The sequence below is a fragment of the Calypte anna genome, chromosome 23 (genome assembly GCF_003957555.1).
Source record: "Calypte anna isolate BGI_N300 chromosome 23, bCalAnn1_v1.p, whole genome shotgun sequence".
Lineage (NCBI taxonomy): Eukaryota > Metazoa > Chordata > Aves > Apodiformes > Trochilidae > Calypte > Calypte anna.
Genome location: NC_044268.1, coordinates 1,039,319 through 1,060,774, shown reverse-complemented (window position 1 = coordinate 1,060,774; position 21,456 = coordinate 1,039,319). Strand labels below are relative to the sequence as shown.

The window sequence follows — 21,456 nt, the reverse complement described above, 5'->3', positions numbered from 1 at the left end:
CTGGAGTGGGGAAAAAGGAAAAAAAAAGAGGGGGAAAAGAAATAAAAGAGGGGAAAAGAAATAAAAGGGGGGAGGGAAAAAGGGGGGAGGGAAAAGGGGGGAGGGAAAAAGGGGGGGGAAAGGGGGAGGGAAAGGGGGAGGGAAAAGGGGGAGGGAAAAGGGGGAGGGGAAAAGGGGGGAGGGAAAAGGGGGGGGAAGGGAAAGGGGGAGGAAAGGGGGAGGAAAAGGGGGGAGGAAAAGGGGGAAGGAAAAGGGGGAGGGGAAAAAGGGGGGGAGGGAAGGGAGGAAAAGGGGGGAGGGAAAAGGGGAAGGGAAAAGGGGAGAGGGAAAAGGGGGGGGAAAAGGGGAGAAAATGGGGGAGAGGAAAAGGGGGAGAGGGAAAAGGGGAGAGGGAAAGGGGAGAGGGAAAAGGGGGAGAGGGAAAAGGGGGAGAGGGAAAAGGGGGAGAGGGAAAAGGGGAGAGGGAAAAGGGGAGAGGAAAAGGGGGAGAGGGAAAAGGGGGAGAGGGAAAAGGGGGAGAGGGAAAAGGGGAGAGGGAAAAGGGGGAGAGGGAAAAGGGGGAGAGGAAAAGGGGGAGAGGGAAAAGGGGAGAGGGAAATGGGGGAGGGAAAAGGGGGGAGAAAAGGGGAGGGAGGGAAAGGGGAGGGAAAAGGGGGAGGGAAAAGGGGGAGGGAAAAGGGGGAGGGAAAAGGGGGAGGGAAAAGGGGGAGGGAAAAGGGGGAGGGAAAAGGGGGGGGAGGGAAAAGGGGGGGAGGGAAAAGGGGGAGAGGAAAAAGGGGGAAAAGGGGGGAGGGAAATGGGGGGAGGGAAATGGGGAGGGAAATGGGGGAGGGAAAAGGGGAGGGAAAAGGGGGAGGAAAAGGGGGGAGAGGGAAAAGGGGGGAGGGAAAAGGGGGAGGGAAAAGGGGGAGGGAAAAGGGGGAGGAAAAGGGGGAGGAAAAGGGGGGGAGGGAAAAAGGGGGGGAGGAAAAAGGGGGGAGGAAAAAGGGGGGGGAGGAAAAAGGGGGGGGAGGAAAAAAGGGGGGGAGGAAAAGGGGGGGAGGAAAAAGGGGGGAGAGGAAAAAGGGGGAGAGGAAAAAGGGGAGAGGAAAAGGGGGGAGAGGAAAAAGGGGGAGAGGAAAAAGGGGGGAGAGGAAAAAGGGGGGAGAGGAAAAGGGGGAGAGGGAAAAGGGGGAGAGGGAAAAGGGGGAGAGGGAAAGGGAGGAGAGGGAAAAGGGGGAGAGGGAAAAGGGGGAGAGGGAAAAGGGGGGAGGAAATGGGGGGAGGGAAATGGGGGAGGGAAATGGGGGAGGGAAATGGGGGAGGGAAATGGGGGAGGGAAATGGGGGGAGGGAAATGGGGAGGAAATGGGGGAGGGAAATGGGGGGAGGAAAGGAGGGGGGGAGGGAAAGGGGGGAGGAAGAAGGGGGAGGGAAAAGGGGGGAGGGAAAAGGGGGGAGGGAAAAGGGGGAGGGAAAAGGGGGGGAAGGGGAGAAAAGGGGGGAGGGAAAAGGGGGGAGGAAAGAAAAAGGGAAGAAAAACAAAAGAGGAGGAAAATAAAAGGGGGGAGGAAAAATAAGAAAAGAGGGGGGGGAATGAACCTTCCTGGAGATTTCAAGGTCTCCCCTGACAGCCCGAGAGGGATCGAGTGGAAAATGAGAGGAATGTTGGTGCCAGAGGGCAAACTGGGCAGTGCTGGGGGCTGTGAACACCCCGGGAGGGGTTGGGGCTTTTGTTGGAGAGATTTGGGATTTCCAGTGGGCTTTTAACTCCAAACTGCTGCAGTTTCCCCGGGGGTTCGGGCAGGCAGCAGAGATCTGAGCTCCCAGATCTGAGCTCCCAGCACCTCTTTTGGGTCATGTTGTGAAAACCAAACCTGAGTGGCTGGAAACCCCCTGATCATTTCGGGTGTGCAGTTCACCCTCCTCTTCCTGCAGCACCTGAAGTCCAACCTCCACCTGGAAGCAGAGGGAAACCCAAAGCTTCCCAGCACCAGGCTGGGGCAGAACCCCCAGAACTGGGGTGTCAGACCCTGCCCCAACCCAACCCCCCCTGCAAACCAAATCATAGAATCCTAGAATTGGCTGGGTTGGAAGGGACCTCAGAGATCATCAAGTCCAACCCTTGATCCACTCCCCCCGTGGTTCCCAGCCCATGGCACTCAGTGCCACATCCAGGCTCTTTGGAAAGATCTCCAGACACGGAGAATCCACTCCTTCCCTGGGCAGCCCATTCCAATGCCTGATCACCCTCTCCAGAAAGAAATTCTTTCTCATCTCCAACCTAAACCTCCCCTGACACAACTTGAGACCCTGCCCCCTTGTCTTGCTGAGAGTTGGCTGGGAAAAGAGCCCAACCCCCCCCTGGCTCCAACCTCCTTTCAGGGAGTTGCAGAGAGTGATGAGGTCTCCCTGAGCCTCCTCTTCTCCAGCCTCAACACCCCCAGCTCCCTCAGCCCTTCCTCACAGCAATTCTGCTGGATCCCTTCACAGCCTCCTTGCTCTTCTCTGGACCTGCTCCAGCACCTCAATCTCCTTCCTGAGCTGAGGGGCCCAGAACTGGACACAGGACTCAAGCTGTGGCCTCCCAGAGCTGAGCACAGGGGCAGAATCCCTTCCCTGGACCTGCTGGCCACGCTGTTCCTGAGCCAGCCCAGGATGCCATTGGCCTTCTTGGCCACCTGGGCACACTGCTGGCTCCTCTTCAGCTTCCTGGCAATCCAGACTCCCAGGTCCCTTTCTGCCACTCTGTGCCCAGCCTGGAGCTCCCCATGGGGTTGTTGATCCCAACCTCATCCCCTTGGGATCATCCCAACTCTCCAGTCTCTCCAGGTCCCTCTGCAGAGCCCTCCTGCCTTCCAGCTGATCCACACTCCCCCCAGTTGGTGTTGTCAGCCCGGGGCTGCTGGGCAGGAAATAAAACCCCACAAGTTTTCCCTGTGGCTGCAGACATCACCCCCCTGCCTTGCCTTGCCTTGCCTTGCCTTGCCTTGCCTTGCCTTGCCTTGCCTTGCCTTGCCTTGCCTTGCCTTGCCTTGCCTTGCCTTCCCTTCCCTTCCCTTCCCTTCCCCCAATTCTCTCCCCTCAACCTTTTCCCCGGGACAGCCCCAGGGAATTCCCTGCAATTCCTTTTTCCTCCCCATTTTCTCTCCCTTTCCTTCCCCCAGACCCTCGGAACCCCCCGGGGGGCTCTGCCCAGACAGAGGGTTTGGACCTGGAGCAGCTTTAAGGTTCCCCCCACCTCTCCTTCAGTCCTGCTGTGACCCAACCCAGCCCGGTTCCTTCCCGTGCCCTGACCCGGCCCAGCTCAGCCTCTTCCCTCAGCTTTGGCCCAGTTCGCTTGGCCCCATCCCCGGGTTCGGTTCTGGCCCAGTTTGCTCATATGCATCTCCCAGTGAGGTTCTGGCCCAGTTCACTCAGCCCCATCCCCCAGCCCAGTTCTGGTCCAGTTCTAGCCCAGCTCAGCCGCATCCCCCGGTCCAGTTTGGGTCCAGTTCTGGTCCGGCTCAGCCCCAACCCCCAGTACAGTTCCGGCCCAGCTCAGCCTCAGCCCCATCCCCCGGTCCGGTTCTGGTCCGGTTCTGGTCCAGTTCTGGCCCAGCTCAGCCCCATCCCCCGGCCCGGTTCTGGTCCGGCTCAGCCCCATTCCCCGGTCCGGTTCCCACTTCCGGGTCTCCCCGCAATGCATTATGGGTCAGCTCCCGGTCACGTCACGCGGGGGGGCGGGGCCATCCCGGCGGCGCGCGCAGCTCTCCCCCTGCGTGACGTCAACACCTCCCCCCCCCCCTCCCCTCCCAACGCCCGCGGAGGGAAAGGGCGGGGACAGAAGGCGATCCCCTCCGTCTCCGCCCCCATCCCGGGAGTGACGGCTGCGCTGACCAATGAAAAGGGGAGAAAGAGTGAATGACGAGAAGGGTAGCCAATGGAAGGGGCGGAGCGGCTGGAGGGGGCGGGGCCTGTGGCCGGGGCGGCCGGGGCTGCGCCTGTCAGCGGGGCGGCGGGATGGCGGCGCTGTACGCCTGCACCAAGTGCCACCAACGCTTCCCCTTCGAGGCGCTCAGCCAGGGCCAGCAGCTCTGCAAGGTCCGGGGAGCGGCGGGAGGGAGGGGGACGGAGGGACAGGGGGTGGCTTGGGGGGGGGGGACAGGAATTTGGGAGGGGGTTGCTTGGGGGGGGCAGTGAGGGAGCTGCTGAGGGGGGATTGAGGGAGATGGGGAGGGGGGATTGAGGAAGATGATGAGGGGGGGATTGGTGAGGAAGGTGCTGAGGGGGGATTGGGGGAGATGGGGAGGGGGGATTGAGGGAGATGATGAGGGGGGATTGAGGGAGATGATGAGGGGGGATTGAGGGAGATGATGAGGGGGGGATTGAGGGAGATGAGGGGGGGGTTGGTGAGGAAGGCGCTGAGGGGGGATTGAGGGAGATGCTGAGGGGGGGATTGGTGAGGGAGATGCTGAGGGGGGATTGAGGGAGATGGGGAGGGGGGGATTGGTGAGGAAGGTGCTGAGGGGGGATTGAGGGAGATGATGAGGGGGGGAGTAAGGAAGATGGTGAGGGGGGGATTGGTGAGGAAGGTGCTGAGGGGGGATTGGGGGAGATGGGGAGGGGGGATTGGGGGAGATGATGAGGGGGGGATTGGTGAGGGAGATGCTGAGGGGGGGATTGAGGGAGATGAGGGGGGGATTGGTGAGGAAGGTGCTGAGGAGGGATTGAGGGAGATGATGAAGGGGGATTGAGGGAGATGAGGGGGGGATTGGTGAGGAAGGTGCTGAGGGGGGATTGAGGGAGATGTTGAGGGGGGGATTGGTGAGGGAGATGCAGAGGGGGGGGGTGAGGGAGCTGCTGAGGGGGGATTGAGGGAGATGGGGAGGGGGGGATTGGTGAGGAAGGTGCTGAGGGGGGATTGGGGGAGATGATGGGGGGGATTGGGGGAGATGCTGAGGGGGGATTGAGGGAGATGGGGAGGGGGGGAGTGAGGGAGATGATGGGGGGGATTGAGGGAGATGGGGAGGGGGGATTGAGGGAGATGATGAGGGGGGATTGAGGGAGATGATGAGGGGGGATTGAGGGAGATGAGGGGGGGGATTGGTGAGGAAGGTGCTGGGGGTGAAATTTGTGAGGGATATGCTGGGGGGGGAAGTTTTTGAGGGAGATGCTAAGGGGGGAAATCTGTGAGGGAGATGTTGGGGAGGGGATTGGTGAGGGAGATGCTGGGGGGGTAAGGTCTGACTGAAGGGCTGTTAGGGAGGGAGGGGTGGGCTGGGAGTGTTTTGAAGGGGCTGGGGGCTCTTTGAGTGCCTGGGGGTAACTGGGAGGCTGTTTATGGGAGGGAGGTTGGGGGATACGTAGGGGATCTGGGGCTGTGGGGTGAGTTTTTGTGGCCTGAGGGTGTGAGGTGGGCAGTTAGGGGCTGTGTGAGGAGTGGGGGGGGGTCTGGGGGTGTTTGGGAGGTTTTGAAGGGGGTGGAAGCCTGGGAGTAGCTGGGAGAGCCTGGGGGGTGGTGTTTGGGGGAGCTGAGGGCACTGCAGGCTGTTTGGGGGTACTGGTGGAGAGGGAGTCGTGGGGTTATTGAGGGGGGAAGTGGGTGCTGGTTGTGAGGGAACTGAACTGGAGGGCTGGAAGAGGAGAGGTTTGGGGTGTTTGGGGAGGATCTGGGGACATTTGTGGTGTTCTTGAAGGAGGGAGGTGGGTCTTGGGGGGACAGTTTGAGAGGGGGGGGGGCAGTTTGTCTGGGGATGAATGACATCAGGGGAGAGGGAGGGTCAGGAAATGGAGTCTCCTGGGACTGCTGAGGCAGATGGGGAGAGGAGGAGGAAGAGGTGAAGCTCAGGGAGGGTGGGGTGAGAGGAGAGCAGGGCTGGGTGGAAGGCAGAGGTGTGAATAACTGTGTTCCTTCCCCTGGGAACCCCCCCTGCCCCTTGTCTGTGGGTGTTGGGCACAAACCAAGCCCTCATGAGAAGCCTCAGTTGACTCCTGGCTCACCTCTGACACATCCCATTCCTCCCCTCCTTTTCCTCTTGCTCTCAGCTCTTTGTAAGAGCAGTGTGACTGCCCAGGGCTCTTTGTGACTGCCCAGGGAGGAGCTGTTTGGGGTTTGAGGGATGTGTGTGCTGGGATTTTGGGGACAGGGGGTGTGGGGGAAGGACTGCATCTCACCCAGGCCTTCTGCTGCCCACAGGAGTGCCGGATTGCACACCCCATTGTTAAATGCACTTATTGCAGGACTGAATTCCAGCAGGAAAGGTAAATTCTCACTCAGCTGGGGAGATCAGGGGTTTCTTTAGAACAGATCCACCCAGGGAACCCAAATATTTCAACGTCTGTGATAATTTAAGCTGTAGGTTGTTGCTCTGGAGGACTTGGGGCAGCTTTGGTTCTCCTCAAGCTGGTGTTTCTCTGTGGTCTCCTTAAATTTGCACTTTTTGCTTGGCTTTTACTCTTGGCCAGTGCTTAGACTCAACTTCCAGTGAAGGATCTGGGTGCCTCTTCCCAGGAGTTTTCCCCTTGCCTCATTTTTGGTATCAAGAAATGATTTCCCAACGTGTTTTGACCTTTTTGTGTGTGTGTGTTTTTGCTTGCAAGTGAGTGTGGCTTGCAGAGGAAGGCTTGGCAAACCCCGTGGCTGTGTTGGGGGTGTTTTTTCCTGTGTCTGTTGGGCAAACACACCTCTGTCCTGACCTCCTGTCACCTCCTCACCCAGAGCTGTCACCAGTGCTCAATCACCCCAGCTAGCCAGTGATTTTTCTTTTCCATAAGGATGAAAACCCAGAGCTCCCTGGGGATGCTTTCATTAAAAGCCATCTACCAAAACCACTTTTTTTTTTTTTTTTTTGGTGAATTCTCCTCAAACAGCTGGGGATAGGAGGGGGAATTTTTAATCTGAGTCCCTGGTGAAGATGAATGCCCCTAGAGATGGAGCCTGGGGGAAGGGGGAGAGACAGGATCCTCACCACAGAGGTTGAATTTTCTTTTGGGGAGGTGTTAAGAGGATTTGTCTTTTTTTTTTTTTCCCCAGCAAAACCAACACAATCTGCAAGAAGTGTGCTCAGAACGTGAAGCTCTATGGCACAGTGAGTCAGGGGGGCTCCTTCTTTCCCTTTCATCTCCCTTTTCTTTATCCTGCTCAATCCCAGAGCAGTTCATGGGTTGGCTCTGGTTGCAATGGTGTTGATTGATCAATAACACACAGCTCCCCCAAGCAGGAAACTTTTACCTTTTATTTTAGTCCAAGAAAAGAGCAGCTCTGCCTCAGTTTCAGCCAGGAAATGAACCATTTGATAGCAAATCAAAACAGGAGTGTGCTTACCCAGAGGGCTGCAGGAAGCACTGATAAATCTTTCTTTCCCTGCTTGTCTGAAATCTGAAAAAGAAAGACAGAATAAAAAAAAAAAAGAGATGATTTGATTCTGGCTGGTTTGGAGGGAGCTGTTTCCTCAAGATTCCACAGGTTTTGCTTGTTGGCTGGGAAAGGGAGGGGAATGAAAGCTCTGAAGTGATCTGGGGGAGGGAAGTACAATGGATTTCAGGAATTCCCAAGGTTTCTGCTGGCTCAGTTGTCCTTCCTCTTCCTTCCAGCCAAAACCCTGCCAGTACTGCAACATTATAGCAGCCTTTATTGGCAACAAGTGCCAGCGTTGCACAAACTCCGAGAAGAAGTACGGCCCCCCCCACTCCTGTGAGCAGTGCAAGCAGCAGTGTGCCTTTGATCGCAAGGATGACAGGAAAAAGGTCAGTATTTCTGCAACAAAAAGGGGGCCAAAAGGGTAAAAAGGCTGGTGGAAGTGATGGTCTGTCCCACCTCCTTCACACAGCCTCCAAAGGAGGTGTTTGGTGGGTAGAAAGTCTGTGTTTGGGGTTTTTTTCTGGAGGTGAAGGAGCTGGTTTGGTGCTTGTTAATCTCTGCTCTGCTGTGCCAGGTCTGTTGAGAAAGATCTCTTTTATTTTGGTTTGGGTTTTGTTTTGTTTTGCTTTTTTGGAGGAGAAAAGGCCTCTGGGTGAGACGTGAGGTGCCTGATCAGAGAGAGAGGGGTGGGGAATGACCTGAGGAGTCAGAAGTGTCATCCCTCCAGCAGGAAGCTTCTGCACACCCTTTGTTTAAACATGAGAGCTCCTCAGGAGGGGTGTGCATCCAGGGCCTGCTTCCTGCTGCCTTTAAACATCTCTTGTTCCTTTGGGAACCTGATAGTCCCTGTCCATCTCCTGATCCTCCTCACACAGACACCTTGCTGGGTTTGGTCTCCAGTGACCATTCCTTGGCCTTGCTTGGGCCTGTCCTGCTGGATGGGTGCTACCAGCACCAAAGCTTGACAGGGACTGTATAGAATCCTAGAATTGGGTTGGAAGGGACCTCAGAGCTCATCAAGTCCAACCCTTGATCCACTCCCCCCGTGGTTCCCAGCCCATGGCACTCAGTGCCACATCCAGGCTCTTTGGAAAGATCTCCAGACACGGAGAATCCACTACTTCCCTGGGCAGCCCATTCCAATGCCTGATCACCCTCTCCAGAAAGAAATTCTTTCTCATCTCCAACCTAAACCTCCCCTGGCACAACTTGAGACCCTGCCCTCTTGTCTTGCTGAGAGTTGCCTGGGAAAAGAGCCCAACCCCCCCTGGCTCCAACCTCCTTTCAGGGAGTTGGAGAGAGTGATGAGGTCTCCCCTGAGCCTCCTCTTCTCCAGCCTCAACACCCCCAGCTCCCTCAGCCCTTCCTCACAGGAATTCTACTGGATCCCTTCACAGCCTCCTTGCTCTTCTCTGGACCTGCTCCAGCACCTCAATCTCCTTCCTGAGCTGAGGGTCCTGCTGTCCATCAGCACTCTCTGCATCCCACCACCCATGCCAGAGGCACTCCTCACCTTCTCCAGGAATCCTTTTTGAGTCACTGCTTGTTCCTACAGGATCTCCTCTTCTCTGTGTTTGCTCTGTGGGCAGGAAGCAAGACCAAAACCTTTTCCCCCTTCTCTCTCTTTTCTCCCCTTCCAGGTGGATGGAAAGCTGCTGTGCTGGCTCTGCACCCTCTCCTACAAACGGGTCCTGCAGAAGACCAAAGAGCAGTGCAAACACCTCAGCAGCTCTTCCCGGGCAAGCCTGCAGGAGAAGGAGCAGTACAGCAGGCTTAGCAGTGGCAGCCACTACAACAGGTAACCCCCAGGAGCTTTCCTGGCAGGCAAAGAGGTCTCCTGGCTGCTCTCTGCTTCTTGGAGGAACTTCCCAGAGGAACTGGGAGAAGCTCCTGCTGGTTCTCAGTGCCCTGGTGCTGGGCTTTGGCAGTTGTTTGGTGGTCAGGAGGATCTGGCCAAGTCAGGCTTTGCTTGTTTGCAGACTGCTGTGGTGCAGCCTTGCAGGCCAGCAGTGCTGCTGACTGAACTTGTAGACAATTACAGCTAAATTGCATTTGTAAAACTTAATCTGTGAAATGCAGATTGTTTTGCAGCCTGACTTGCTCACCTCCCCACTGACACCTTGACTTCTCTTTGTTTTTCACCTCCAGCTGCTCTTCAGGGAATTCACTTTTTTATTGGGCTCTCTTGCACTAGGGAATCTCCTTTCCATGGGCTGAGAGTGGATGGGAATTTATTTTACTTTATCTTATTATTATTATTTATTTTATTTTATTTACCTTCTACTTTGGCTTTTGCCTGGGAGTCCTTGAGGTGCTGACACACAACTCCCTCCTTTTTCTAGCCAGAAAACCTTATCCACCTCTTCCATTCAGAACGAAATCCCAAAGAAGAAAGCCAAGTTTGATGCCATATCTGCCAATGGTGACAGGTGAGCCCGTGCCATGGGGAAATTGGGGGTGGGTGCTCTGCTTTGCCATGGTTATTGAAGAATTCAGTGGAAACACCAGGAAACTTTCACCCTTAGAGCAGGGAACTCAGGCTCTGGGGCCTCAAGGGGCTGTGGCAGCAGCTTGCCAGAATTCTGAGTGAGTGTGGCTTGGAATTTAGCTGGAAATTTGTAGAGAAAAAGAATACTTCATGCCTGTAGGTGCAGAACAGAAACTGAGCTCCCCAAAAATGAGGAAAACAGCAGCCAGAGCAGCTTGATCCTCCCCTGCAGTGCCAGGGAGAGAAGGGGGAGGGTGTGGAGTCCAGGTCTGCAGCTTTCCTGTGCTCAGACTGATCCTCCTGAGAGGAGAGGTCAGGACTCACCTCCCATCACCCCTTCTGGGGGAGGGATAAGCAACCAAACAGCTCTGGTTTGGAAGCCCCCAGCCCCTTTCTGCTGTCACACTTGGTGCAGGGTGACATTTGTCACCACCCGCTGGTGGGCACTAGCAGAAAGGGGGGAGAGGGGAAGAGATTTGAGAGATGGATTGAAATATTATTTTTTTTTAACCACTTTTAGTTATTTATTCCTATTATTTATGGTGCATGCATATTTTCATTCCTGCCTTTCCTCTCTGATTCTCAGCGTTCCTTCCTCTCCCGAGATGCTTTGTCCCCCTACCCAGAGTGTCCCAGCCCCCCTGGTGCAGTGGGCTGCTTCCCAGCAGAGCCTCGGTGCCCACCATTGTCCTGTTGCTCAAGGCACTGACATCCTGAAGTGAGATCACCCCTTGTTTTCTCTCCCACCCCCCCTCCACCCCCCCAAACCACCACCCCTTACCCTCCCTCCCTGGGAACTGCATCACACCTGGGAACTGTCCCTTGCCAGGGATCTTTTCCCAAATAACAGCAGGGAATTGGGAGCAGAGAGCAGAGCCCAGGATTGTTAGTGCTAGAGGGTCTGGTAATTAACTACTCATTTACCTGCCTTCTCTGGCTTTTATTCCAGTCACTGCTGACACCTTGTCAGTGCTTGAGAAATGGGAAATGAGAACTTAGGTAATTTTGTCAAGAGTTCTCCAGAGTGGGCTTTTTAAAATCTGAACAGTGCTTTCAGTGAAAGGTTGGAAAGGTTTCAGGATTAACTGGAGCTGAGCACAGAGTGAGCAGAAATCATAGAATCCTAGAATGGGCTGGGTTGGAAGGGACCTCAGAGCTCATCAAGTCCAACCCTTGATCCACTCCTGCTGCAGTTCCCAGCCCATGGCACTCAGTGCCACATCCAGGCTCTTTGGAAAGATCTCCAGACACAGAGAATCCACTACTTCCCTGGGCAGCCCATTCCAATGCCTGATCACCCTCTCTGCAAAGAATCCTTTCCTAATATCCAACCTAAACCTCCCCTGGCAGAGCTGAAGCTCTGCCAGGGGAGGTTTAGGTTGGATATTAGGAAAAAATTCTTTAGTCCGAGTCCTCTTATCCCACTGATACCTCCCCGACCCCCCCCTGGCTCCAACCTCCTTTCAGGGAGTTGCAGAGAGTGATGAGCTCTCCCCTGAGCCTCCTCTTCTCCAACCTCAACACCCCCAGCTCCCTCAGCCTCTCCTCACAGGATCTGTGCTGGATCCCTTCACCAGCCCAGTTGCCCCATTTGGACAAATCATCTCCCTGCTTTTAGTGCTGGTGGAGTCAGAGGAGAAACTGGCAACTGGTGCAGCCCATCAGCTTTTCCTCCAGAGCCCTGCTGAGGCTCCTCCTCACCTGCCCAGCCTGCTGTAGGACACCACCAGGTATTTTTATCTGCTCACTGAAGCCTGGGCTGAGTCTTAACAACTTACTGTAATCCCTGGGCTGGCTTGAAATTACCCCAGAAGCAAAAAAGCTCCTGTGCTCTGGCATCAGTGGCTCAGCCACTCATTTGCATACATTAGAAGAATCAAATGGTTTCTTTTCTGGTTGCTCTTGGGTCAGATGGTGTCACTTTCCAGCTCCTGCCAAGGCTCTGGGCCTTGCCACAGACTTTCTTTTTTTTATGAATCCCAGTAACAAACTATGTGTAATTTTAGGATCTGCTGAAAAGCTCCAGCAACACACTGGAGAAAAGGCAAAGCTGGAGCTGCCTTAAATAGACACAGGGCTGCCTTGCTTGAGTGGAATAATAATGGGGCTTCATTAAGTGTGGCTTTGGGAGTTGCTGGGATTCTTGTGGTGAGGATGAACCCTCCAAAAACCTCCTCCTCTTGCACCATCAGGTTCTTTTCCTGCTCCAGAGTCACAGCCTGAGTGTAGAGTTAGGGTCTGCCACAGCACAGGGTTTGTGGGGTGGGGGGTACACCAGGCCCAGCTTTCTGTGCAGCCTCTCCTGGCTCCAGCCTCCAGCTGGGCACAGTTTGGGTGTGCTTGACCTCAGCTACACCCCCACCAGGGTTCATCTTCTCTGAAGTGTCTTCTCCTTTGCAGATAGGACAGAAATTCCTTTACCAGATCTTTCTGGGCTCCCTCTGTCTGTTTTTAGTCTGATATTTTGGGGTGGTTGTTGCTCCCTGTGCTACAGGACCTCAGGGATTTCCAGTGCTCATTTAGTGGGTGGTGTGGAACTGGGGGAGCTCTGGAAGGAACCAGAGTTGCTTTCTCCAACCCAGGGCCTCTCAGCACATCCTGCAGCAGCCCTTCCCCTGCTCATCCTGCACCCCCTCAGCTCTGAGGTGCACCCCAGCTTCACCTCCCACCTCTGCTGGGCCCACTTCAGGCAGTGCTCAGTGTCCTCTGCCTCTCATACAAACACTGCCAGAAGTGTTTTGATGTTCCAGGCTTCTCCTAAGGTGCTAAACTGCTTTTTAACACCAGGCAGTGAGGAGTGGGGGAGGGCAGCATTGCCAGCAAATCTAATTTAGCAAAAAGATTCTTATTTGCATAGAAAAGTCTTGCTGGATGCTTAACCCCCCCCCCGGGGCTTGGGCTGAACTGTGTCTGCCTTTGCTGGAGTCAGGGGAAAGCTCAGTGCAGGTGCTTGTTCTGCTTGGTCTGGGTGGAATTTTTGGCAGGTGGGGGATGTTTTTGTCTGAGGTGAAACCTGGGTGCTGATTCTTCAGCCTGGTCTGGGCCTCTTCACCTGACTTGAAGAGCAAAGAAAACAAAAATCTTGAAGCTCAGCATTTCTTTGGCCTCCTTGCAGCCATTTAACAGGTGTGGAGTTCAAGGCAGTCATTTTGCTTCCTTCCTTACTCAGGAGAGGTGTGGGTGTCTTTGGCAGAGCTCCTTTTTTTTTTTTCCCTATCTCCACTGAAAGTGGGAGCTCATTAATACACTTTTTTTTCAGACTGTTCAACCTGGAAAGCACCTCTCCCTCTCCCCTGGCCTGCCCAAGGGGCTGAGATCCTGAGATGGGGTTTATTTGCAGGGTCTGTGGCTTTTTTTGGTGGTTTATTTGGTTGTTTTCATTCTTAATCTGCTAAAGGACTGGAGTCACAGGTATGTGGCAGTTTTTCTTCTAATTTTTCCTTCAGGTAGAGGTAGAGACAAGAGGAACCTTTCATTCCTAACTTGTCACTCTCTCAAAACAGAAGAAGTAGAGGAGGGGAAAAAAAAACAACCCAAGAAGAACAAAGCCCCCAAAAGTTGCATCTCTAATTAGCTCCTTGACACATCTGAGGGTGCATTTTGCAGCAGCTGGGCAGGAAAACACCGTGGATTTGGCAGGAGGGGGTGGCTGGGCACCCAGAGCTCCTTGTCACCCACTGGTGGGTGCAGACCCCAGGGCAGGAGGAACCCCTGGGAGCCCTGGACTCAGGTACTTGGGCTGCTGAGTGTCTGAGTGGCTCCTTGGCAGGCTGCTGGCCCTCCTGTCCCTTCTCCCCACTGGGTGGCAGGGCTGGCTCTTCCCTTCCTGCCTCCACAGGAGCTGCCAAGGAGGGAATTTGTCCTGCCAGAGCTGCTCAGGGAAATGTGAGCATCTCCCAGCACTTTCTGTCACCTCAGGACATGGCAGGAGGAGTGGTGTAAGGAGGAGTTTGTTTCTAGCCACAGGCAATCCAGGAGGAAGCTTTTTTTTTGCTCTGTGGAGGCTGCTTCTTCCCCCCCCCCCCTTTCCTTCCCTCCTCCCCAGCATCTTTGCACTGAATGGGGAGTGGAAGCTGCTGTCAGTAATGTGCTTGCAGACAGGAGGGTGCTGGAGCACCCAGTCCCATCTTGCAGAGCCTCCCCAGGGGGAAACCACTTGAGCAGAGCTTTAAAATGGAGATCTTCTCCTGGGTGTCACCTGCTGCTGCACTGGAGAGCAGACAAGTCCAGTGCTAGATCCAAGGGCAGATTTATCAAATCCCAAACTGGTTTGGGTTGGAAAGGACCTTAAAGCTCCCCCAGTGCCCCCCCTGCCATGGGCAGAGACACCTCCCACAGCCCAGGGTGCTCCAAGCCCCATCCAAGGTGTCCATGAAAGCTTCCAGGGATGAGGCAAACATAATTAATGCTCCTTGACTTAATCAGCAAGGAATCATGGAAGGGTTTGGGCTGGAGGGGACCTTAAAGCTCATCCAGTACCCCCTGGATAATCCAGGGACCCTTCCCCCAGCCCAGGGTGCTCCAAGCCCCATCCAACTTTGGACACTGCCAGGGATGGGGCAGCCACAGCTTCTGGGGGAACCTGGGGCTCAGCACCCTCACCCCAAAGAATTCCTTCCTCATGTCCAACCTCAATCTCCCCTCTGCCAATTTGAAACCCTTCCCCCTCATCCCATCCCTCCAGCCCCTTGTCCCAAGTCCCTCCCCAGCTTTCCTGGAGCCTTTTGAGGCACTGAAAGGAGCTCTAAGGTCTCCCCACAGCCTCCTCCAGACAGAAGAACCTCAACTCTTTCAGCCTGGCTCCAGGTTCTGGCCATGCTGTCCCCAGTCTGCTGCAGCTCCCAGCTTCCTAGCTGAGTGCAGGCTTTAGGAGATGGCTTGACCTGCTCTGGAGGCTTTAAAAAATAAAATGCCAGGCTTCAGGTTAGCCTGGCTGCTTCTCTTTATGGCAGCAGTGCCAGACTCCAAGTAATCTTCAAGGTGAAGCTTTGTTGTCTTTAGGACTGTGACGTTTTTATACAGCAACTTCAGGCCTGTGGGGCTGGGGGTGTGCTCCCTTTTTAGCACCCAGATATAAAATTCAGGCTTCTCATCACAGCCCTAAGGATCAAGTGAGCTCCCTGGGCCTGTGGCTGCAGCTTCTCTTATCTTCTGATTGTCAGTGTTCCCCTAGTGCAGGGCTCTGCCCGGATCACTGGGATTCTCCTAGGGAGGTTTGGGAATTACCAGTGCAGGGCAGCAACTCCTGACCAAATAAATTTTCCCCTGGTTGCTTAGGTTTAGAGCCCCTGGTGGGCTACAAGCTATTTCTCTGTATTCCTGGAGGGTTTTTCCTGCTCTGAAGTGGTAGTGAAGCTTCTTCCTAAATTGCTGGATCATTGTGGAATCAAAAGTACCAAATGTGGGGTTTTTTCCCCCTTTCTCCTGCTGAGGACACTGCTGATGGCTCCCTTTGCTTTGTTTGTGTGGCTTGAGGTCATTTGTTTCTCTTTCCTGTTCCTTCCTTGCCAGAATGCTTATTTATATGTCGTGAAAGGTTTTGCTGTCCCTCCAAAGACTGCCCGGGAGCAAAGAGAGTTCATTAAGTGGTTGCAATAAAGTTTCTTTAACTCTCTGATCGCTTGGCTTTAACTCCTGGCTTTGCAAAAGGCTTCAGGCTGTTTGAGTCGTTGCTGCAGACACTCGACCATGGAGACTTTTGGAGTCCCCTGTCCCTGCTGATCACTCAATAAACAACTGGATCTATTGTACATTCCTCATGCTGCTCATCCCCGGTGTTTCCCAAATTCCAGGTGGCATCCAGGGCACCTAACAGCCGAATTCTGGGAGTGTTTGGAGAACACGATTGTCCCTGAACGACTCCCATCTGTGTGGGAGTGTCCCTGCCTCGGGGAAGAGGAGGGCTGCTGATCAAGAGGCTTTGTCTTTTCTTTGTTGCAGTTTTTCTCCGGACCTGGCTCTGGACTCTCCCGGGACTGATCACTTTGTGATCATTGCCCAGCTGAAGGAGGAAGTGGCCACTTTGAAAAAAATGCTCCACCAGAAGGATCAGATGATTCTGGAGAAGGAAAAGAAGGTAGAGCCCTGGGTTTGCTTCCTCCCCACCCAGTGTGCTGACATCTTCAGACAGATCACACCCCAGCTGAGGCTGGCTTTTTATTTAGTGTTTAGATTTATCTAAACCAGATAAATCTCGATTTTACCTGGATTGAGGTTGGACATGAGGAAGAAATTCTTTGGGGTGAGGGTGCTGAGCCCCAGGTTCCCCCAGAAGCTGTGGCTGCCCCATCCCTGGCAGTGTCCAAGGTTGGATGGGGCTTGGAGCACCCTGGGCTGGGGGAGGTGTCCCTGACCGTGGCAGGGGGGGCACTGGGGGGTCTTTAAGGTCCCTTCCCACCCAAACCAGTCTGAGACTCGATGATTCTAGGATCTTGGAGTGAACAAGAGAGTTTCTGGCTGTTCCCAGGCTGCCTCCCTTCCCAAGTTGAAGAGGTTTTCTAGACCCACCCAGGAGATCTCATGAAGTCATTTTTATGACCAGTGGCTCTGAGACCTCTTGGGGGGTTGGGGCAGGACTGAGAAAGCCCCCCCTGCAGAAAGACAGCTCTGTCTGCTCCTGCACCTCTGACACACGTTTGGTGTCCTTGCACTCCCCCTGCCCACCCCAGCACATTTCCCACCCCTTCCACTCTCAGCCCACTTCTGCAGAGGCACTGACCCACGGGAAGGTGCTGCTGGGGTGAAGACATTCATTTCTTCTTCCAGCTGACTTGCTCCTTCCTGCTTCATCTGCAGATCACAGAGCTGAAAGCTGACCTGCAGTACCAGGAGTCACAGATGAGGGCAAAGATGAACCAAATGGAGAAGACACACAAGGAGGTCATGGAGCAGTTACAGGTGACAGCATTTTTTGTGTGAATTTCCTGAGCTGTGCTGTCCCCAGGAGTGGCTGAGGACAGTCCTGAGCAGAACACCCCATGAGCTGCTGCCCACACAGCTCAGTTCATGCTTCTCAGCCTCTCCCCAGCTCTGACCCAGGCTGCAGGGCATCATTTCCTCTGAGTTAGATCCTCCTGGCTGCTCTCTGCTCAGGCTCAGACTTTCTGCCATGTCAGGTGCTGCATTGTGTCCCCCAGGGACTCTCAAACTCATTTCTCCTCTTACCAAAACCAGGCTTGAACCCATTTCTGCAGAACCTTTGCACCCCATAACTCTCCCCCTGATTTCTGAGACCAGTAACAAAACTGGAGGAACAAACCAGCAGTTCTTTAAGCTAACACTGGATCTCTGCAGCCCAAATAAAGAAATCCCTGAGCTGGAAGGAACAGGGAGAGCAGGATTCTTGTGGTGGCAGATGAGCAGAGACAACTGAGACACCAGGGGTCAAAGGGGAACTGGTTACAGGGAAGAAATCAGCCACAGAAAGGAACTTTGCCCCCTTTTAATGACTCTGGGCTTTAGAAGCCCTGAAGGATGAGATAGGGGAGGGGAGAAGACAAAAGGTTTCTGTTCCTTCTGAGAAAACAGCCCCTCCTCCCTCAGCACACACCCAGGGTCACCAGCAGAGGGAAGGTTTTGGAGGCTGGAACCTGTCAGAAAGCTGCTGCGTGGGAGATCCCTTTCCCAGGCCACTTCCTGAAGGGCTGCAGGGCTGTCTGGAGGTTGGGATATCTGGGGGGGGTGTGCCCAGGGCTGGCTGGGACACTGGTGACTTGTGTTTGAGGGATGGTGACAGCCATCCTTCAAACCATCCATCTCTCACAGAGAGAGAACCTTCTCTCTCTGCTCTGCTCTACTGATCTCTGGCAGCCCAGAGCTGTTCCTGGCTCATGGTTTTGGGTGGCCTGCAAGAAATGAGTTGTTTTTCACTCCAGCTCTGAACAGAAAATGTTCCACTGCTTCAAACCACTTTTTTGTTGCCCTGACAGCCCTGGCCCTGAGCTGAGGGGCAACTTGGGAGCTGTCCCCCTGTCCCCTGGGGTGTTTTCCTGGGGCAGGCTGGGTGTGCAGAGGAACAGGAACCCTGCTGCTGGAGCTGGAGGAAAACATCTGCTTTGAAAGCTATCAGAAACCTTCCAGCAGCCTTAAACTTGCTCAATTCTGAAAAAAATAAATTAAAAAATACAAGGAATGATCAGATCCAGGAGCAGGTTTGTCCATGGCCACCTGGGTGGGAAGAGGTTTGCATGGCTGTGGTGTTTGGTGCTGAGCTCAGGCTGGGGCTGCCCTGAACTCATTCTCTGTGGGGTTGGAATGTTTCAGACTGCAGCTGGTATGGACTGGGGCTCTGGGAAATCTCATCCCTGATTCCAAACTCCAAGTACAAATCCTCTGGGTGCATTGTAGGTGCCTGGCACTGTTCATATCATTCCCTTTTTTTGAACTTGCTCTTTGGGTTTTTATTATTTAGTGGGGGGAGCCAGGGCTGTCTGTGTTCTTCCAGTCTGCAGGAGGCAGAAAGAAGCTGCACAGCACAGGCAGCACTGGAGCAGGGGCTTTAACTCCTCTAATAATTCATTCAGGCATGGGAAACCAATACAACAGAGCTGTACCTGGCTTCACAGGGCTCTTATCCTACAGCTAAAGTGGGATTTCCTGCTGAGGCCAGAGCAGAGTGAGCTCAGAGCTCTGGCAGAAAGGGCTGGAGAGCCCTGGCCAGAAGTTGCCATGATTTTTAATTAGGGGGAAGCCAGAGAGACTGTGTGTTGGTGTTCTGGTGAGTTTGAAAGCTGCTGCAGGGTCAGTACAGAGCTGAATCCTGGTGAAATAGTGGGGTGGGGTGGAGAAACCAAGAGTGAAACAAAGCTGGAGAGCTGTGAGCTGCTCCTTCTGCTTTTTTGGTACAATTGAGAGTGTGAGGCAGGGCAAGGTGGCCTCTGAAACAAGAGCCAGGATGGTGAGGGCTTGAGCCACTGGAGATTTATTCCACATTCATTCCAAGCTCAGCAGCTGCTGAAAGGGGAAGGAGGGAGAGCTGGTTGCTCTCCTTGCCTGGTTTAATGACAACTTTGTCACTTTTGGCAGTGGAAGCTGTTAACTTCCAGCCCACTTCTCAGGAAGGGTGAGAGGACAGGAAGGGGAGTGGGAAGCCTTTTCCAGGGCTCACACAGCCCCCTCTGCCTCCTTTTTCACCCATGGAAGATGCCACGGAGGACCCAGAGGATGCAGCTTCTCTCCAGGCAATCTAGGATCCCCAAACTAACCCTGAGCCATGCCATTAAATCCCCATCTCCCCCTTTTTTTTTTTTGTTTCCAGGCCAAGAACAGAGAACTCCTGAAGCAAGCAGCTGCCCTATCCAAAGGCAAAAAGCCTGAGAAGTCTGGAGCAATAACCTCCCCCTAAAACCAAACCCCCCCCCAGTCTGGGAGCTTTCCCCAGCATTAACCAAGGAGCCCAGGAGTCCTGCCTGATCTCTGGAAGCTCACACCTCAGTGTTGTCACTCCCCTGCTGCCATGGACTTGATGAAAACACTCAGTGTGTGTTGTCCTCCAGCAACTCTGGGTTCCCATCACTGTTGAACACCAGCTCATATCCCAGGGAGAGGTCCCAGCCATCCTAAATCCCCCTTTTTTTTTTGAAGTTTGATTGGTTTGGGTTTGTTTTTGGTTTTTTCCTAACCAGTTCCTCCCACTGCCAACCCTTTCTTGTTAGCAAACAGGAACCTGCTGCATGAGAGACTCCTGGCTGGTTCCCAACCTGCTGCTGGGAGGCAGCAGCCCTGGAGAAGCCACGAGCTGTGGGTGGGGAGAGCTCCAGTGGAACTGTTCCCTCCTCAAAAGGAAATCACCAGCCCAACAGATGTTACTGGAAGGTTGTGCCACTGCTGAGAACAGTTGCTCAGCTTTTTGAAGATGCTTCCAAAATGGGGGCTATGGTATTTATCTTGGAAGGGTTTTTTGGTTTTAGTTATTATTTTGTTTTGGTTTTCTTCTTCTTTTTTTGGTTTTTTTCCTATCAGCTTGGCAAACCCAACCCTCCTGGCTTTGTGTGTTCTTGTTTTGTTGTGACAGCTTTTGGGTTGGGAGCCAGAGTGGAACCACACAAACCCAAACCCCTCTGCCTGTCCCCCCACCCCACGGTGACTTGGTGACCTCTGGGGCTTTGATGACTGGGTGTGATCAAGCATCTTTTACTCCTTTTCTTCAGAGTTCAAGGCTTGGATGTTCCCTCAGATCCAATTCCCCCTTTCCCTGCCCCATTCCTTCTTTCCTTCCAGCTGCAGAAGCCAGGTTGGCTCCAGGGAAGAGCTTACTCAGGCAGCCACCCAAGCCATGGAGCATTTCTTGGGGCTCTCCAGGGACATTTCTCAACTGCTGCTTCAAAAGCCAGCAGGATAAAAGGGCTATGACAGTTCCCTGGAACAGGGACGTGCTCCTCAGAACCAGCACAGAGCCCACAGAACCCTCCAGCTCCCCCCAAGGCTCTCGGGGTGGATGGAAGCAGAGGGATCAGAAGCACTTGGCATCCAGCACCCAACTCCTCCATCCAGGAGGGGAAAAAAACAGCTCAGGGTTTGGAGACCCTCAGGGTGGAGGAGCAGGGGGTGAAGCTTTAGTCTGGAGCAGCTCTGGAGGTAGGTAGTGAAGTTGTCCTGTTGGATGCAGGGCTGGCTGCTCTGTCAGGGCTTTTATTAAGATTTTAACTCGAGATTGTGATGTTTTTCATCCTTTTTTTTTCTTTTTTTTTTTTTTTTTTGTGGTAATAAAGATAACTTTACTCAAAGGCACTTTTTTTGGCTGATGCTGGCTTCCAGCATGGAAGGAGCACACTGCAGCATCACTCTGCCATCTGGGATTTTTCTTTATTGTTGTTCCTTTGTTTTGGTTTGGTTTGTTTTTTTTTTTAAAGAGATTTCTGATGTGAAAACAAGAGGAAAAAAGAAAAAAAAAAAAAATGGTTACACTTTTTTCCAGAGTGTGACAGCAGAAAAAATACCTAATTTTATACTTCAGATGTTTTTAGCAAATGAGGTGCATTGGTGGGGGGTTTAAAAGTGGGGGTTTTGCTTTTCTGCTTCCCTCCAGATCCAGAAATGAAGAGAGGGAGGAAGGCCCTGCAGACACTATTATGGGATGGGGTTTTGTGTTTTTTTTTTTTTTAATTGTGAGAAATCTGACCATCCAGTTGAGTAGCTGAGGGTTTGTAGTAATAACATTGTTTCTTTGTATGTTTGTAATAAGGGAGATTTTCAAAGGGATGCTTTGATTTGTACAAAACTCTGAGGACTGTAAAAATGTTTTAAAAAAAAAAAAACAAAACAACAAACCAAACAAATCTTCCTCTGTGTCTGCTACTTTCTATTTGAAAAAGAAAAAAAAAAACCAAGTAAAACCCAACAAACCCAGAGCATCATCCTTCCCTGCCTGGAACTGATTTATCTCCTGCTGGTTGTGCTGCTCTGGAGTGTTCTGGGAAGGAGATGAGGAATTTTCTATTGTTTGCTTCATTCCTACTTTTGTCTTTATCTTGAAATCCTCCTGATTTAAAGCCTGTTGCTAGGATCCATGTTCCTTGGTTACATCCAGCTTCCCAGGACCCATCTGGCTGTGAGCCCACCAGATCTGTCCTCTGCTTTTCTTCTTCCCCAAGCACATGAATGAAGACAGGAAAAAAAAACCCAAGAGGATGAGGGGCTTTGTTCTTTGG

At 53.3% G+C, this 21,456-nt stretch overlaps 1 protein-coding gene across 2 annotated transcripts; it reads left to right on the top strand.

The window, feature by feature from the left end:
• Positions 1-3,937: 3,937 nt before the first annotated feature.
• On the top strand, positions 3,938-21,054 carry FAM76A (family with sequence similarity 76 member A). Of its 2 annotated transcripts, XM_030464518.1 has the most exons (10): positions 3,938-4,061; positions 6,157-6,221; positions 6,994-7,048; positions 7,554-7,706; positions 8,961-9,118; positions 9,663-9,749; positions 10,395-10,526; positions 15,749-15,884; positions 16,604-16,705; positions 19,065-20,648. In XM_030464518.1, exons 1-10 carry the CDS (start codon positions 3,981-3,983, stop codon positions 19,149-19,151), a joined length of 1,056 nt encoding a protein of 351 aa, XP_030320378.1. In that variant the 5' UTR covers positions 3,938-3,980; the 3' UTR covers positions 19,152-20,648. The 2 variants fall into 2 exon arrangements, with proteins under 2 accessions (XP_030320378.1, XP_030320380.1); XM_030464520.1 differs by lacking the exon at positions 10,395-10,526 and having other exon boundaries at positions 19,065-21,054.
• The last annotated feature ends 402 nt before the right edge of the window (positions 21,055-21,456 follow it).